We start from the raw sequence: 18,565 nt of genomic DNA, 5'->3' as shown, positions 1-18,565 counted from the left end.
CGGGATTAACCCTCGTCTTTCCGGTCAGCAGTCGAGCGCCATGACCACTGAGCCACCGCGGCGTCCTTTTCCCAAAGTGGAGCTGCAGCAAAAAACGTAAATCCCTCTTATCCACCCAAAACCCCAAAAGCTGCTTTGAAAAACCTGCAGTTCGGACTGACCCACTGTCACCTACATCTTATAGAACTTCCCCGCCAAACCTGACGCATGCCTTAGACACAGACCGACAGGCGTACGCTGTCTTCGTGACTGGATCCACCTCATAAAGGGACGCCAAAGAACGCTGGCTAGCGTCTTTGGCTAGCGCGAGAGAAGGTTCTTTGCAAGATCAATGTGGACGGTGTAACGCGATGTTATCTCAAACCACACCCCGTCATATGAACAAGCCATAGAGCCATTCCAAATAAAATTCGCTTTATCAGTCAGCCATTCATAAAATTTTTAAGCAGAGTTCTTTGCGACATCGAGGCAAAAATCATACTTGCAACTACTGAGCTATAGATCCGAGAGTCTCTTTTGCGACTGGTCCCTCATGAGCACAAGCAAGCGGTGGTCTAGGACGTATACGACGAAGCACGACGCGAAACTACACGGTTCGTTACAAGTGGCACCTGATGCCTTCTCTTGGCCGCAAATATAACTTTCTATGCCGCAGTTGTGCCATAAGACCTGGTGTGTTGCGAAAAGACTTCCGTGCTAATTTTTCGACTCATGCGGACGCTTCAAAACAAATGCATTCGACTGCGTACATTCCGACCTCATCATAGCATTTGAGGTCTGGCACTTTCAAGTTCGGTGTATCCATTACAACCTCTTTCTTTCCCTCTTCGTATAATTCTCTTCACGAATTCGCATTGAACAGGCCCGATGGCTCACCAATTTGAGGTCATCGAGCGGACATTGCAAATGTTCTAGCGTGCCCTGGTAAAATGACTGTCCTCTACGTTGTTCTTTACTACATTTTAAGTAGAGCGCCGCCGCGGTGGCTCAGCGGCTATGGTGCTCGGCTGCTGACCCAAAAGACGCGGGTTCGATCCCGGCCGCGGCGGCTGGAATTTCTTTGGAGGAGAAATTCTAGAGGCCCGTGTACTGTGCGATGTCAGTGCACGTTAAAGAACCCCAGGTGGTCGAAATTTCCGGAGCCCTCCACTACGGCGTCTCTCATAGCCTTAGTCGCTTTGGGACGTTAAACCCCATAAACCAAACCAAACATTTTAAGTAGAGTTTCGGTTTTGGTCATTTATTTCAGCCACACACAATTCTCACCTTCGAGGGAGATGAAAGTTTGTTAAAATGGCCGCTTGTCTGGGTCCTCTCCTCTCTCGGTGCAGCAGGTTACGGAACAGATTACAGACATCTGGCATAAGAGCTGTTTTAAGAACTTCAGTTCGCGTTTCATAGTTTGAAATTTCTATTTCCGCGAGATCAGTGCAACAGTGACGCGTGCAGTAAAGAGGGTGTAAAAAAACGCTTATGATAATAAAACTCCGCTTTGTTCTGAAATGCAGCAGAAATTAAAGAAGAGATCTTAAGAGGTCATACTAAGGTCCACATGTAGAGTGAAAATTAGGAGAACGCTTAAGCTTCGCCTTTAGAGTAGACGCGACAGCGCCTTGTATTTTTTCCTCTCATTTTTTCTTTTCTTTCGCATTTCTCGCCGACTACTAATCCACAATAACATTACCGATTACGATCATTGATTACAATCAGGATTACAAGTCACTATCTAGGTTACACTGCCCGACATACTGCGCCACTACATGCCCATACACACCATTTGTTTCAGTACAGTGAAGTGCCATAACACTGCCTTTCCAGTCCCTCCCATTTCTGGCGCCTAATTAGTATATTTATATGTTTTTTAATTACTATCACATGAGTGCACATTCCAAACACACGTTACTAATTCATACGCACCACAACGCGTTCTCTAGGTGCCCTCTAACACGCTTGAACCAACGACCCTTTGTGGCCTATGCCTTGCGTGTCCACCTGGCACGCAGGGGACCTGAGTTCAAACCCCAAACCGGCAATTTCCTTTTTGAATATTCCATTTTCACCCGTCGTCTGGTGTCAGACGGCGGGTGACGCCGGGTTTTCAGCAGAACGAGCTCCTTACTCTATCTTGTAATACAGATGTTCTAGTAGTCGTAGATCAAAATTGTGAGGCGTTTTAGTTTATTGCACGACCTCAAGTATTTCAGAATTTGCAATGCAGATAAGCATTATTTGATGTTCAGTAGTTGACGACGGAAGTCAGGAATGGTAATGGTTACCTCCATAGAGGTATCCCACCGCATAAGTAACAATGGCCAATATTTAAGTGGACTATCCTAGACTGAGCAGCACTTAAGTGAGAGGCAAACAGAGGTAAATTCGAATATGCATTTCTTTCTAACAAGAACACAGTCAAGGGATGCACTCAACACTGAGCGTGGTTGTTTAAGTTTCGAAGCACCCGCTTACTTCGATAATAGCTCTAGTGGCCCTCATAGAGTCACTGCTTCGTTCATTGCGACTAAAATGGCATTGGAGCCCCTCAGTTTTTTTTTTCTGAAAGAACAGCTGCCAATATCCGGTGAAATGTATTTTTGTTGCAGATACTACTCAGCCATGGCCGACAACTCGCTTCAAGACACTCTGCTCAACTTCTCTCTCGACCTGTACAAGAAACTTCTTGTGAAAGATGGTCAACGTGATAATGTTATCTACTCTCCGCTAAGCATAGCTGCCGCTCTTTCAATGGTTCTCGCTGGGGCTCGCAACTATACAGCCAAGCAACTGTCCACCGCGTTGCATGTCGATGTGACAGAAGACCGCTTGCACGACCTGTTTCGCGCTGCCCTCGCCAGGATTCGCGACTGCGGCTCCCAAGTTGAGCTTCACGTCGCCAGTCGTGTTTACACGGATACGTCGTTTCCCGTTCTCGACAGCTACTTGAACTTCCTCAAGAGTCATTACGGCACCGAGTTGAAATCGGTGGACTTCAAGAATCAGCACGAGAAGATTCGACTAGAGATCAACTCTTGGATTGAACAAGTCACTGCATTCAAAATAAAGGACTTGCTCGCCGAGGGAAGCGTTGATGGCTTGACAGTTCTGGCCCTCGTTAACGCTGTCTATTTCAAAGGGCGGTGGGAGACACCGTTTCTCACTGAGTTGACTGAGCAGCGCGACTTCAGAGTCGACCTCAAGACTACAACTCAGGTGGATATGATGCATCAGGAAGGCGATTACATAATGAGTCGTAGTGAGAAGCTTAAGGTCCGGGCTCTTGAGATGCCCTACCAGGACCACAAGACGTCCATGGTGATCCTTCTACCCGATGACATCGAAGGGTTGTCTTACCTTGAGGAACACTTGTCAGCCGACGCGCTGGCAGAGCTTCTGCAGAACCTTTCGGTCTCCACAGAAATAGAACTCTCCCTGCCCAAGTTCAAAGTGGAACAGTCGATGGACCTCGAGGAATCGCTGAAGGCTCTGGGTCTCACAGACCTGTTCACGCCCGCTGCGGACCTCAGTGGCATCAGCCCGAAGACGGAGTTGTGGGTTTCTAAAGTTGTCCACAAGGCTTTCATCGAAGTGGACGAGAAAGGCACGGAAGCTGCGGCAGCTACCGAGGCCTCAGTTTGTTTCGATTGCGCCTGTGAAGATGCAGAATTTGTGGTGGATCGACCGTTTATGTTCCTTATCCGCTGTTATGACACAGACGTCATTCTGTTCGCCGGATCAGTTAGACGCCCATAAGGACTGTTTGCATCGAATATGACGGGTCCATGCCTCCTAGGAAGTGAATACAACGTATAGGGATCATGTATAATTGAAGTCTCTTTGTTTAGTAACATATTTAAATACGGAAATCTGGGTGTGATAAAGTTCTTTTGGGATGTCATGTAGGCAATGCGAACTTTCAGCGTGCGTTGATAGCATAGTCTCCAACTTTACGCCGATTGCTTCGTAGAAACTTTATCCAATATCGACGTTGAAATTAGTCCGAAAGCTAAGAGCCAGTGCTTGCGGAGTTTGTGAGGCACTTATTTTAGGGCAAGTCGGCTTTACAAGTGTCAGTTTCGAGCAAATGATTAATCCAACGAGACCAAAGCAAACCAATTCATCTATTGTTTTAACCTCTGAAATGGTAGAATAATCTGTTGATGTGACCTAGCAAGTTTGCTACTGCAACATCAGTGGCGCGTAGATCTTTTCGAATTGCTGTCTGTTGAATGGTACAATGTTCTGAACTTCAAGATAAGAGGTAATAAAATTTGTTTGTAATAAAATTTTCGTGCAAGTTACGATTCTCCCCTTTTCTACAAATGTTTCTTAAATGAGCATCCGAGAAGCAAACACTATGTAGAGCGTGCAATCTTAATAGGCAAAGAGAATATTTCGTGACCATAAACAATGTAACAATAAAAGACATATTGTCTCGTTCTTTCTGAATAGGAAGGCGAGGCGCCACCATAATTTTTAGAAAACTTCAGGCACAGCATTTCTGTCATATACTGAACAACGTGAGCGAGGCACTGCCCAGGCGTAATAAACAAAGCTCGCAGTTAGAGAGCGGCTGCTTTGTCAGCGTACGCAATGGCGACGGCTAGGGATGAAGCGTTAGATGTTCAAGATTCCGTACGTGTGAAACGAGCGCTCAGCCATCATGGGAATACCAGGCAATGTCAAGTTCGTGTCTGGATTGGCTAGTGTCTGGCCGAAAGCGCTGATTCGGCTTCCGGTTAATAGTTGTTCTGGGATCAAGGTTCTAATGTAGGCGAAACAATAATGATCCAAACGCAAAAAAATCCCATTCCTGCAACCAGAAACACACATATGTGTTCATTTCGAGGAGGAGGAAGTTGAGGAGGAAAGGCGGGGAGGTTAACCGGTAGATGAAACCAGTTTGCTACCCTGCCCTGGGGGAAAGGGATGAGGGATGTAAAGGTGAGGGAGGAAAGGCAGAGATGAGAAAAAGTACAAGGCGGAAAGGCTTAGGCAAAGTCACAGCCTTTCGTGCAGGCTGTGACTTTGCCTAAGCCCGAGAACAATTGCAGGAAATGCTGCTTTTTCAATTTTGAAATATTTCACGAAAATATATTCTTTGATATCAGATGGATTTTGGTGTTACGAAACCATTGGCATTCAATTTCCACGTAAAAAATAAACAGAATCCATATTTTCTGCTAAAACCAGTACACGAGGAAACTTTGAAAGTTACATTCCAGGCCTTCATGTGGCAGGTGAACGATCTTAGCTGAAAGTTCACTGTACACCGTACAAGGTCACTGTACAAGCTCCACGGAGTTAAACAGACTGTGAAGCGAAACAGGCGGTCGCACTCTCACGTAGACTCCCTGCATATTCTTTAACGCGATAGCTTTAGATACCCCATTGTTCAGAAAATCCGGTGTCGGGCGTTGTGAGCGAAAAATCGCGAGCATGACTCTGGCAGGTGGTGCAGAGAGAGCAACGTATAAGAGGCAGGTGGACCACCCAGATCACGTGACCTTGCAGCGTCATCACAATCTGGCCAATGGATAGTGAGCAATTTGCCCACCGTGGCAGGGGGCACATAAATTAATGACTGGTCGATCGGGAAGAGCAACCTGAGTCGCACAAGCCCCACCGGTTGCAGCACCTGTCATCGCGGGGCAGTGGCGCATCGCTTAACCGCTGCACCACAGCACCAACATGAGTATGAGGACTCCCAGGGATTTGTGAATGTAATGTAGAGAATGACCTTATGCATATACGAGAATTAACCCAATACGCTATTGCGCCATACCTTTAAGGCTGACCACAAGTTCACCCTCCAATTTTTTCTTGTGATTTAAGTCTCGGATTGAAGTGCGAGCCTGCGCCTCTGACGTCGTATTTGCTTCTTTACCTCCTGCCTTCGCCCTTTTGCGCAGTTTCTAACCTTCCTCGATGATGAATCAAATAGCGCGCAAGAAAGTTCTACTAAGCGTATTTATTCTACGCTTTATTTTGGCCGCCGCGGTGGCTCAGTGGTTATGACGCTCGGCTGCTGACCCGAAAGACGGGGGTTCGATCCCGCCCGCGGCAGTCGAATTTCGATGGAGGCAAAATTCTTGAGGTCCGTGTACGGTGCCATGTCAGTGCACGTTAAAAGATCTCAGGTGGTTGAAGTTTCCAGAGCCCTTCACTACAGCGTCCATCATAGCCTTAGTTGCTTTCGGACGTTAAACCCCCATAAACCAAACCAAAACTTGGGTCTATTTTGTATACGCAACCCAAGCAAGATGCAACAGTTTCATGTGTGAACCTCTTCGCTGTGAGCACCTGTCAGTCCCGTGTTCTGGCGTACTGCCTGAAACGCAGGATAGTCCTTCCACAAATTCAAGCTACCTTCGGTCATCTGGTATCATCCTGGGGCCGCGTCAGAAGAATAGCGAAGGTATTGAAGTCCGAGTCTGCGTCTGTGGTGGCGTGTTCGTTTTTTTACCTCCTGTCTTCGTCCTTTTACGTAGTTTTCAACCTTCCCCGATATTTATCGCAACTCCAAGGTCAGAGTACTGGCACACCACGTAGAAAAACAACGCAGCTGTTTAATGGCTTACAAACTTATCCACCACTTGCGATTAAGAACTGCCTGCACGAAACACTTCATACATAGAATTGGCCAGCAATGTGTATGTGATCATGACGATGAGGGTATAGCTTACCTTGTATTGGAGTCTCCGCCGCATGACAATTACTAGACTCGATTGAGGAGGGGCTTGATAAAAGGCTTTTTTAGTCTTCAATAGCTTTTAGGCTCTTGGCCAAAGTGTGCGCTGCAATCATTCCTTGAAAACAGCGGCATCCTTGAATATTACTACCTGCTCCTTGAAATGATTTACCAGATGCTAAAGTAACTCTTTTCATCAGTGTCTCGTGACTATACCCACTGTGTTCAGTGCTCGCTTTCTTGTTGATATTAGCAGTTCATGAGTGTTATGGTTGCCTGACAACCTGTTTTAGTTTCACTTTATCTGCAAATATGTCCGTATGTCATTGTTTATATTTGAGCTCCTACGTTCTTGCTAAGCGCATGCGCTCTTGCGTGCTTGCTTATATTACGATCTTGTGTCCCTGCTTATTGTGCCACGCTAGTTTATTTTGTTATTTCTTAAAATTGGTAGAATACTCTCTGTCATTAATTTTATCATTTCTGACGTGTAAACTGTCATGTCTACGTTGTTTATTGTCTATTGCATGTATTGCAGTTGTGTTTTGTTGAGCTCTACGTTGTCAGTACTATACCGGCCGTCAACCTTCTTTGGCACTGCACCAGAGGCTAGACAGGAAAGGGATGGAGACAGGCCTTTGACCTCGTGCCGTGGGGAGTGGGAAACCTCAACATTCGCGACTTCACTCTGCCCTTCCAACTTCCCTCCTACGCACCTCTAGTCGCAACAAGGCAGAATCCACTCCCTACGGCATGAGGACAAAGGCCTGTCTCCTTTCCCTTCCTGCCTAGCCTCTTCAGCAGTGGCATAGAAAGTAATCCGCGAGTATGAAGATTTCTTCCTATATGTGAAAAGGAGTAGTTGGCGCCGCTGGCACTCGCAGCTCTAAAAAAGCAATGAGCGTGACAAAACATCCAGTTTTCACGAAGGTAAAGAACGCCTCGTGTCAACGATTCCAGTAAATGAAGAAAAGAGACTCAGAACAAACCCGGAACTATTACGATGCAACACAGTGTAACAGTCACCAGACAAATGAGCGGACGTTAGCTTTAGCCGAAATGAACGAAAAATGAATGAAAGTGTGCACACATGTAAACGGCAGATGAAATACCACTATTTTATATTTATCAAGCAACAAGAACAAGTAATTCTGAAATATGTTTAAGCGGTCGGAGCAAGTAGTATATGAAAGCTACAACCTTTCAGCGGAGCATTTGTTAAGAGTCGACAATTTTAGCAACAGTTACGTATACTGCACGCGAATATTAATATGACTAAGTAGATCAAGTCGCAGAATGTAGCCATGGAAGAGTTTGTGAAGCAAAAAGAACACCTGCCGCTGGCTGAGCAGAGTTGGTAAAAACGCAAGCAACATGCAAGAACTTTCATCTGCATCTAGGTGATGGAAGCGGTGGTTGTAAATCGAAAAGAACGTGTCCTGAACCCTTCTGATACGATCGTTGTTCGTCGATAATAATCAAGGTTCGTGTTCGGTTGCGTCCAAATAGCCTTTGCTTCTGCAGTTTGCCAACGCAGCTACACAGTTCGAAAGGAAGCTTGCTTTAGCAAGCCGTTCGCTGGCGCCTGTCTAGAGGCGTCGATGGCTCTTAATCTTACATATATTGCCGCTCTCACACGGTCATTTCAATCTTATTGCAGATGTCGGAAGCCATGGCAGTCAACCCTCTCGGGGATTCCCTCCTCAACTTCTCCATCGACCTGTATAAGCAGCTCGTCTCAAAAAGCGGCCGCAGTGGGAATGTCTTCTATTCCCCGTTCAGCATTTCTGCAGCACTTTCGATGGCTCTAGCAGGTGCACGAAACACCACTGCCAAGCAGCTCACCGATGTCCTGCACGTGAACAGTAATGACATCCACAAACACTTCTCGGGATTTCTTTCAAAGCTGTCCGGGTTTGACCCTGACGTGAAGCTTCACGTGGCCAATCGAATGTATGCTGAGCAGACATTCTCAGTTCTGGACACCTACCTCTCCCTTCTCAGGGACTCCTACGGCGCCACGATTGAGTCTGTTGACTTCCAGAATAACTACGAGAAAGTCCGAGGGGAGGTCAACGCCTGGGTAGAGGAGGCCACCCAGTCAAAGATCAAGAACCTTCTTCCTCCGGGAAGCGTCGATTCCTTGACTACACTGATCCTCGTCAATGCCATCTACTTCAAAGGCCTCTGGAGTTCCCAGTTCAACCCCAATTCAACGCACCGTTCTGATTTTCACCTCGACTCGAACACCAAGAAGGAAGTCGACATGATGTACCAAAACAACGACTACAAGATGAGTCGCAGTGATGAGCTCGCGGTCACTGCTTTGGAGATACCGTACCGGGGTGGCAAAACATCTATGGTCGTTCTTCTTCCAGACGGCATCGAGGGGCTGTCCAAGCTTGAGGACTCTTTGACCGCTTTGAACGTTTCTGAGCTCCTGAAAAACCTTTCGGATAGCTCTGACGTGCAGCTTTACCTTCCAAAGTTCAAGCTGGAGCAAGCGATTGACCTCAAGGAGACGCTGAAAGCCATGGGCATCACGGACTTCTTCACGCCGGCTGCTGACCTTACGGGAATCAGCGATAAGGGGAATCTGGTGGCTTCGGAAGTGATCCACAAGGCCTTCGTGGAAGTCAACGAAGAAGGCACTGAAGCTGCCGCCGCAACTGGCATTGCAATGATGTTAAAGTGTGCACGCTTTCCAGACACTCGATTTGTTGTCGATCGGCCTTTCATGTTCCTCATTCGCAGCCTTGATCCAGACGTCTTTCTTTTCATGGGGTCTGTTCGTCATCTGTGAGCACCTGAGTGGCATGGTCAGTAACGGGATGCTACATGATTGCTTCCAGCATTGACCCATGAAATTAGGTGCAGTTTAGTGACAAGGTGCATGAATGTACTTATATACAGGTGAGCGTGCAGATTCCCCAAATAAATGAATATGACATATGGCATTCTTATATGCTCACCTTTTTGCTCTTGTATGGACGCTTTAAGTTTTATCCTCTGAAATGGTAGAATGATCTGTTGACGTGACCTAAAAAGTATGCTGCGGTAATCTTAATGGCGCGTGGGTGTTTTTGAATGTCTGTTTTTTGAATGCTACGAAGTTCTGAACTGCAAGAGGAGAGGTAACAAAATTTGTGTGTATTAAAATTTTCCCGCAAGAAGTTACAATTCTTCACTCTTCTGCAGCTGTTTCTTAAGTGAGCATCCGAGAAGCAAACAGCATGTAGAGCGCGCAAACTTAATAAGCAATGAGAAGATCTCATGGCCATAACGAATGTAACAATAAAACACATATTGTCTCCTTCACTCAGAAACCTCAATAGCAAGACCAACGCCAGAATTTTTGGAAAGGTTAAGGCACGCCATTTTTGTCATTGACGGCACAACGAGCGCGAAACACTACGCCGCCGTAACAGAAAGAGCTCGCCGTTAGAAAGCGGCTGCTTTATCCAGCGCACGCAATGGCGACGGCCACGAATGAGGCGTTGGATGTTCAGGATTTCATACGTGTGAAAGGAGCACTTCAGCCATCATGGGAATGCCTGGTAATGTCACGCACGGATCTGGATTGGCTAGTGTCTGGCCGAAAGCGATAATTCGGCTCCTGATTAATAGTTGCTCTGTGATAAAGGTTCTAATATATGTGAAACAAAACTGATTGAAAAGCAAAACATCCAATTCCTGCAATCAGAAACACACAAAAGGTGTTCACTCCCAAGATTTCTTAATATGATAGCAGCACGAGAAGCATTGCTTGCTCTGTGCGGAGGCTGAAATAGTGCTACTTTTACAATTTTGACATATTTCACGAAAATAAATTTTTTGATATCCGATGGATTTTGCTGTTACGAAACCATCGACATTCAGTTTCCACGTAAAAAAAAAAACAGAATCCACATTCTCTGCTAAAACCAGTACCCGAGGCAAATGCGAAACTTACATTGTAGGGTCTGCTCGCGGGCAGGTCAAATCTCGCGCCGCTCACCGCGGGTAGCCTCGGACCCCTTCTTCCCGAGTGGTGGGGCGGGGGAAGCGAGGCTAGGAGAAAGCCTTCATAAGGCACGACCGGGAAGGCCCGCGCGCTCTCGCTCTTGGACCAGCCCTGCCAAAGGACCACCTGACCCAGCTGCCACGACGACGACCGGCCCCCCTTATGTGAGATTAAACCTTTTCATACAAAGACCTGCCTCGAGTCACTGCCTGTGCGTCCCCGCGCAGCGGAATCGCCCACACATTCTAGGCCTTCATGTCGCAGGTTATCGATCTCAGCTGAAAGGTAGCCTCATGGTCACTGTACAAGCTCCACAGAGTTAAACATACTGTGAAGCGAAACAGGCGGCCGCACGCTCACGTACACTCTCTCCACATTCTTATTAACCGTGGTGACAGTCATTACCGTACTCTTCTTTTAATCACAGAGCGTTAAATGCCCCTTTGTCCAGAAAATCCGGCGTCGGCGTTATGAGCGAAAAATCAGGAGCATGACTCTGGCAGGTGGTGCATAGAGAGCAACCTGTAGGAGGCAGGTGGGTCGTCTGGGTCACGTGACCTTGTGGCGTCATCACAACCTGCCCACCGGATAGTAAGCAATCTGCGCACAGTGGCAGGTGGCACCTAAATTAATGATTGGTTGATCGGGAAGAGAAACCTGGGTAGCACACGGGTCACTTCTGGGAGCACCTGCCATCGCAGGGCAGTGGCGCATCGCTTAACGCTGCAACACTGCGCCAAAAGGGGTATGAGGGCTCCCAGGAATCTGTGAATGTAATCTAGAGAAGGACCTCATGCATATACGGAAGTTAACCCAATACCACGTGGCCTACAGGCTTGGTCGTCCGCCTCGGCTGCGGGAGGTGGTTGGTTCGAAACCCACCGCCGGACACCCACCGGTAAAAATGGGCACAAGCCACCCCCGACCCGGCGCCCGGCTTCTTCAGGGGTGTGCGCTTGGAAGAGGCTCCGCAAACCCCGCTGTGTCCTTTCGGGGCCAAAACCAGTTTCGAACACCATCAGCCTGCAAAGGTGGTTCGTGATTTAGTTCAGACTTTACAGGTTCAAAGGAGTTTGAAGAGTTCGATGCAGTTTAAACGAGTTCGCTTTAACGTGAGCTCAGTGGCACTGCGCCAACTTGAGAAATTGAAAAGCTGCGCCTTACAATGGGCCCACGCCACACCCTTAAGGAGGACCTTACACGTTCCCTCCAATTTTTTCTTTGGATTGAAGTCTTGGATTGAAGTGTGAGCCTGCGCCTATGGTGGCGTGTTTGTTTCTTTACCTCCTGCATTCGTCCTTTTGCGCAGTTTCCAAACTTCCTCGATAATGAATCAACTAGCCCGCAGGAAAGTCCTACTAAGCATATTTCTTCTAAACTTCGCTTTATTTTGGCCCCCGCGTTGGATAAATGGTTATGGCGCCCGGCTACTGAACCGAAAGACGCGGGTCGAATTTCGATGGAGGCAAAATTCTAGAGGTCCGTGTACTGTGCGATGTCAGTCCACGTTACGAGACTCAGGTGGTTGAAGTTTCCGGAGCCCTTCACTACGGCGTCCATCATAGCCTTAGTTGCTTTCGGACGTTAAACCCGCATGAGCCAAACCAAAACTTGGGTCTATTTTGTATACGCAACTCAAGCAAGATGCAGCAGTTTCATGTGTGAACCTTACCGCTGTAAGCACCTGTCAGTCCCCTGTTCTTGCGTACTGCCTGAAACGCAGGATAGTCCCTCCACAAATTCAAGCTCTCTCCGGTCATCTGGTACCATCCTGGGGCCGCGTCAGAAGAATAGAGAAGGTATTGAAGTTCGAGTCTGCGTCTGTGGTGGCGTGTTCGTTCCTTTACCTCCAGTCTTCGTCCTTTTGCGTAGTTTCTAACCTTCCCCGTTATGTATCGTGCCCAGAAGCAACTCCGAGGTCAGCGTACTGGCACACCTCGTACAAAAATAACGCATCTGTTTAGCGGCTTGCAAACTCATTGATCACTTGGGATTAGGAACTGCCTGCACAAAACACTTCATACATAGAATTGGCCAGCAATGTGTATGTGACCGTGACGATCAGAATGTAGCTTACCTTGTATTGGAGTCTTCAGAGCATGACAATTACTGGACTCGATTGAGGAGGGGCTTGATAAACGGCTTTTTAGTCCTCAATAGCTATTAGGCTCTTGGCCAAAGTGTGCGCTGCAATCATTCCTTGAAAACAGCGGCATCCTTGAATATTACTACCTGCTCCTTGAAGTGATTTACCAGATGCTAAAGTAACTCTTTCAATCGGTGTCTCGTGACTATAAACACTGTGTTCAGTGTTCGCTTTCTTGTTGATATTAGCAGTTCGTGAGTGTTATGGTTGCCTGACAACCAGTTTTAGATTCACTTTATATGTCTGCAAATATGTCTGTATGTCATTGTTTATTTTTGACCTCTTAAGTTCTTACTAAGCGCATGCGCTCTTTTGTGCTTGCTTATATTACGCTCTTGTGTCCCTGCTTATTGTGCAACGCTAATTTATTTTGTTTATTTCTTAAAATTTGGTAGAATAATCTCTGTCATTAATTTTATCGTTTCTGACGTGTAAACTCTCATGTCTACGTTGTTTATTGTCTATTGCATGTATTGCAGTTGTGTTTTGTTGAGCTTTACGTTGTCAGTACTATACCGGCCGTCAACCTTCTTTGGCACTGCACCAGAGGCTAGACAGGAAAGGGATGGAGACAGGCCTTTGACCTCGTGCCGTGGGGAGTGGGAAACCTCAACATTCGCGACTTCACTCTGCCCTTCCAACTTCCCTCCTTCGCACCTCTAGTCGCAACAAGGCAGAATCCACTCCCTACGGCATGAGGACAAAGGTCTGTCTCCTTTCCTTTCCTGCCTAGCCTCTTCTGCAGTGGCATAGAAAGTAATCCGCGAGTATGATGATTTCTTCCTATATGTGAAAAGGAGTAGTTGGCGCCGCTGCCTAGCGCATCTCTAAAAAAGCAATGAGCGTGACAAAACATCCAGTTTTCACGAAGGTAAAGAACGCCTCGTGTCAACGATTCCAGTAAATGAAGAAAACAGACTCAGAACAAACCCGGAACTATTACGATGCAACACATTGTAACAGTCACCAGACAAATGAGCGGACGTTAGCTTTAGCCGAAATGAACGAAAAATGAATGAAAGTGTGCACACATGTAAACGGCAGATGAAATACCACTATTTTATATTTATCAAGCAACAAGAACAAGTAATTCTGAAATATGTTTAAGCGGTCGGAGCAAGTAGTATATGAAAGCTACAACCTTTCAGTGGAGCATTTGTTAAGAGTCGACAATTTTAGCAACAGTTACGTATACTGCACGCGAATATTAATATGACTAAGTAGATCAAGTCGCAGAATGTAGCCATGGAAGAGTTTGTGAAGCAAGAAGAATATCTGCTGTTGGCTTCGCAGAGCTGGTAAAAACGGCAAGCAACATGCAAGAACTTTCATCTGCATCTAGGTGATGGAAGCGGTGGTTGTAAATCGAAAAGAACGCGTCCCCAACCCTTCTGATACGATCATTGTTCGTCGATAATAATCAAAGTTCGTTTTCTGTTGCGTCCAAATAGCCTGTCTAGAGGCGTCGATGGCTCTTAATCTTACATATATTGCCGCTCTCACACGGTCATTTCAATCTTATTGCAGATGTCGGAAGCCATGGCAGCCAACCCTCTCGGGGATTCCCTCCTCAGCTTCTCCATCGACCTGTACAAGCAGCTCATCTCAAAAAGCGGCCGCAGTGGGAATGTCTTCTATTCCCCGTTCAGCATTGCTGCAGCACTTTCAATGGCTCTAGCAGGTGCACGAAACACCACTGCCAAGCAGCTCACCGATGTCCTGCACGTCAACAGCGATAACATCCACAAACACTTCTCGGGATTTCTATCCAAGCTATCCGGGTTTGACCCTGACGTGAAGCTTCACGTGGCCAATCGAATGTATGCTGAGCAGACATTCTCAGTTCTGGACACCTACCTCTCCCTTCTCAGGGACTCCTACGACGCCACGATTGAGTCTGTTGACTTCCAGAATAACTACGAGTAAGTCCGACGTGAGGTCAACGCCTGGGTGGAGCAGGCCACCCAGTCAAAGATCAAGAACCTTCTCCCTCCGGGAAGCGTCGATTCCTTGACTACACTGATCCTCGTCAATGCCATCTACTTCAAAGGCCTCTGGAGTTCCCAGTTCAACCCCAATTCAACGCACCGTTCTGATTTTCACCTCGACTCGAACACCAAGAAGGAAGTCGACATGATGTACCAAAACAACGACTACAAGATGAGTCGCAGTGATGAGCTCGCGGTCACTGCTTTGGAGATACCGTACCGGGGTGGCAAAACATCTATGGTCGTTCTTCTTCCAGACGGCATCGAGGGGCTGTCCAAGCTTGAGGACTCTTTGACCGCTTTGAACGTTTCTGAGCTCCTGAAAAACCTTTCGGATAGCTCTGACGTGCAGCTTTACCTTCCAAAGTTCAAGCTGGAGCAAGCGATTGACCTCAAGGAGACGCTGAAAGCCATGGGCATCACGGACTTCTTCACGCCGGTTGCTGACCTTACGGGAATCAGCGATAAGGGGAATCTGGTGGCTTCGGAAGTGATCCACAAGGCCTTCGTGGAAGTCAACGAAGAAGGCACTGAAGCTGCCGCCGCAACTGGCATTGCAATGATGTTAAAGTGCGCACGCTTTCCAGACACTCGATTTGTTGTCGATCGGCCTTTCATGTTCCTCATTCGCAGCCTTGATCCAGACGTCTTTCTTTTCATGGGGTCTGTTCGTCATCTGTGAGCACCTGAGTGGCATGGTCAGTAACGGGATGCTACATGATTTCTTCCAGCATTGACCCATGAAATTAGGTGCAGTTTAGTGACAAGGTGCATGAATGTACTTATATACAGGTGAGCGTGCAGATTCCCCAAATAAAAGAATATGACATGTGGCATTCTTATATGCTCACCTTTTTGCTCTTGTATGGACGCTTTAAGTTTTATCCTCTGAAATGGTAGAATGATCTGTTGACGTGACCTAAAAAGTATGCTGCGGTAACCTTAATGGCGCGTGGGTGTTTTTGAATGTCTGTTTTTTGAATGCTATGAAGTTCTGAACTGCAAGAGGAGAGGTAACAAAATTTGTGTGTATTAAAATTTTCCCGCAAGAAGTTACAATTCTTCACTCTTCTGCAGCTGTTTCTTAAGTGAGCATCCGAGAAGCAAACAGCATGTAGAGCGCGCAAACTTAATAAGCAATGAGAAGATCTCATGGCCATAACGAATGTAACAATAAAACACATATTGTCTCCTTCACTCAGAAACCTCAATAGCAAGACCAACGCCAGAATTTTTGGAAAGGTTAAGGCACGCCATTTTTGTCATTGACGGCACAACGAGCGCGAAACACTACGTAGCCGTAACAGAAAGAGCTCGCCGTTAGAAAGCGGCTGCTTTATTTAGCGCACGCAATGGCGACGGCCACGAATAAGGCGTTGGATGTTCAGGATTTCATACGTGTGAAAGGAGCACTTCAGCCATCATGGGAATGCCTGGTAATGTCACGCACGGATCTGGATTGGCTAGTGTCTGGCCGAAAGCGATAATTCGGCTCCTGATTAATAGTTGCTCTGTGATAAAGGCTCTAATATATGTGAAACAAAACTGATTGAAAAGCAAAACATCCAATTCCTGCAATCAGAAACACACAAAAGGTGTTCACTCCCAAGATTTCTTAATATGATATCAGCACGAGAACCATTGCTTGCTCTGTGCGGAGGCTGAAATAGTGCTACTTTTACAATTTTGACATATTTCACGAAAATAAATTTTTTGATATCCGATGGATTTTGCTGTTACGAAACCATCGACATTCAGTTTCCACGTAAAAAAAAAACAGAATCCACATTTTCTGCTAAAACCAGTACCCGAGGCAAATGCGAAACTTACATTGTAGGGTCTGCTCGCGGGCAGGTCAAATCTCGCGCCGCTCACCGCGGGTAGCCTCGGACCCCTTCTTCCCGAGTGGTGGGGCGGGGGGAGCGAGGCTAGGAGAAAGCCTTCATAAGGCACGACCGGGAAGGCCCGCGCGCTCTCGCTCTTGGACCAGCCCTGCCAAAGGACCACCTGACCCAGCTGCCACGACGACGACCGGCCCCCCTGATGTGAGATTAAACCTTTTCATACAAAGACCTGCCTCGAGTCACTGCCTGTGCTTCCCCGCGCAGAGGAATCGCCCACACATTCTAGGCCTTCATGTCGCAGGTTATCGATCTCAGCTGAAATGTGGCCTCATGGTCACTGTACAAGCTCCACAGAGTTAAACATACTGTGAAGCGAAACAGGCGGCCGCACTCTCACGTACACTCTCTCCACATTCTTGTTAACCGTGGTGACAGTCATTACCGTACTCTTCTTTTAATCACAGAGCGTTAAATGCCCCTTTGTCCACAAAATCCGGCGTCGGCGTTATGAGCGAAAAATCAGGAGCATGACTCTGGCAGGTGGTGCATAGAGAGCAACCTGTAGGAGGCAGGTGGGCCGTCTGGGTCACGTGACCTTGTGGCGTCATCACAACCTGCCCACCGGATAGTAAGCAATCTGCGCACCGTGGCAGGTGGCACCTAAATTAATGTTTGGTTGATCGGGAAGAGAAACCTGGGTAGCACACGGGTCACTTCTGGGAGCACCTGCCATCGCAGGGCAGTGGCGCATGGCTTAACGCTGCAACACTGCGCCAAAAGGGGTATGAGGGCTCCCAGGAATCTGTGAATGTAATCAAGAGAAGGACCTCATGCATATATGGAAATTAACCCAATACCACGTGGCCTAGAGGCTTGGTCGTCCGCCTCGGCTGCGGGAGGTGGTTGGTTCGAAACCCACCGCCGGACACCCACCGGTAAAAATGGGTACAAGCCACCCCTGGCCCGGCGCCCGGCTTCTTCAGGGGTGTGCGCTTGGAAGAGGCTCCGCAAACCCCGTTGTGTCCTTTCGGGGGCAAAACCAGTGTCGAACACCATCAGCCTGCAAAGGTGGTTCGTGATTTAGTTCAGACTTTACAGGTTCAACGGAGTTTGGAGAGTTCGATGCAGTTTAAACAAGTTCGCTTTAACGTGAGCTCAGTGGCACTGCGCCAACTTGAGAAATTGAAAAGCTGCGCCTTACAATGGGCCCACGCCACACCCCTAAGGAGGACCTTACACGTTCCCTCCAATTTTTTCTTTGGATTGAAGTCTTGGATTGAAGTGTGAGCCTGCGCCTATGGTGGCGTGTTTGTTTCTTTACCTCCTCATTCGTCCTTTTGCGCAGTTTCCAAACTTCCTCGATAATGAATCAACTAGCCCGCAGGAAAGTCCTACTAAGCATATTTCTTCTAAACTTCGCTTGATTTTGGCCCCCGCGTTGGATAAATGGTTATGGCGCCCGGCTACTGAACCGAAAGACGCGAGTTCCAACCCGACCGCAGCGGTCGAATTTCGATTTAGGCAAAATTCTAGAGGTCCGTGTACTGTGCGATGTCAGTCCAAGTTAGGAGACTCAGGGGGTTGAAGTTTCCGGAGCCCTTCACTACGGCGTCCATCATAGCCTTAGTTGCTTTCGGACGTTAAACCCGCATGAGCCAAACCAAAACTTGGGTCTATTTTGTATACGCAACTCAAGCAAGATGCAGCAGTTTCATGTGTGAACCTTACCGCTGTAAGCACCTGTCAGTCCCCTGTTCTTGCGCACTACCTGAAACGCAGGATAGTCCCTCCACAAATTCAAGCTCTCTCCGGTCATCTGGTACCATCCTGAGGCCGCACCGAAAGAATAGAGAAGGTATTGAAGTTCGGGTCTGCGTCTGTGGTAGCGTGTTCGTTTCT

The 18,565-nt window shown here is 47.4% G+C and overlaps 1 protein-coding gene and 5 pseudogenes across 5 annotated transcripts in view; all 6 read left to right on the top strand.

The window, feature by feature from the left end:
- LOC149331849 (iris pseudogene) overlaps positions 1-10,530 on the top strand; it is a 32,962-nt pseudogene extending 22,432 nt beyond the window's left edge. The window contains exons 1-2 of one of the 2 annotated variants that reach the window (XR_016285108.1): positions 5,747-6,412; positions 8,346-10,530. The product of XR_016285108.1 is annotated as an iris pseudogene, transcript variant X2 (transcript). Of the gene's footprint in view, positions 1-5,746; positions 6,413-8,345 lie in introns of those variants that run through there. The other variant, XR_016285107.1, reaches the window with a different exon arrangement.
- Positions 1-18,565, top strand: part of LOC149331845 (ipis-1 pseudogene) — a 54,342-nt pseudogene that overhangs the window by 22,432 nt on the left and 13,345 nt on the right. The window lies entirely within an intron of this gene.
- LOC149331846 (iris-like) overlaps positions 1-18,565 on the top strand; it is a 44,656-nt gene that overhangs the window by 22,397 nt on the left and 3,694 nt on the right. Inside the window, exon 1 of one of the 2 annotated variants that reach the window (XM_089556903.1) lies at positions 15,403-15,520. The exons of the other annotated variant lie outside the window; for it this stretch is intronic. Coding sequence (XP_089413029.1) covers positions 15,518-15,520 — 3 coding nt within the window. The 5' untranslated portion in view covers positions 15,403-15,517. Of the gene's footprint in view, positions 1-15,402; positions 15,521-18,565 lie in introns of those variants that run through there. 2 annotated transcript variants of the gene reach the window in all.
- On the top strand, positions 2,614-3,747 carry LOC149331850 (iris pseudogene; annotated as a pseudogene).
- Positions 14,374-14,760, top strand: LOC149331848 (ipis-1 pseudogene; annotated as a pseudogene).
- On the top strand, positions 14,968-15,874 carry LOC149331847 (iris pseudogene; annotated as a pseudogene).

This window comes from Amblyomma mixtum, chromosome 8, assembly GCF_055824585.1.
Source record: "Amblyomma mixtum isolate Tamu chromosome 8, ASM5582458v1, whole genome shotgun sequence".
Lineage (NCBI taxonomy): Eukaryota > Metazoa > Arthropoda > Arachnida > Ixodida > Ixodidae > Amblyomma > Amblyomma mixtum.
The sequence above is the reverse complement of the archived record's forward strand: the minus strand, read 5'-3'. Positions and strand labels throughout refer to the sequence as shown.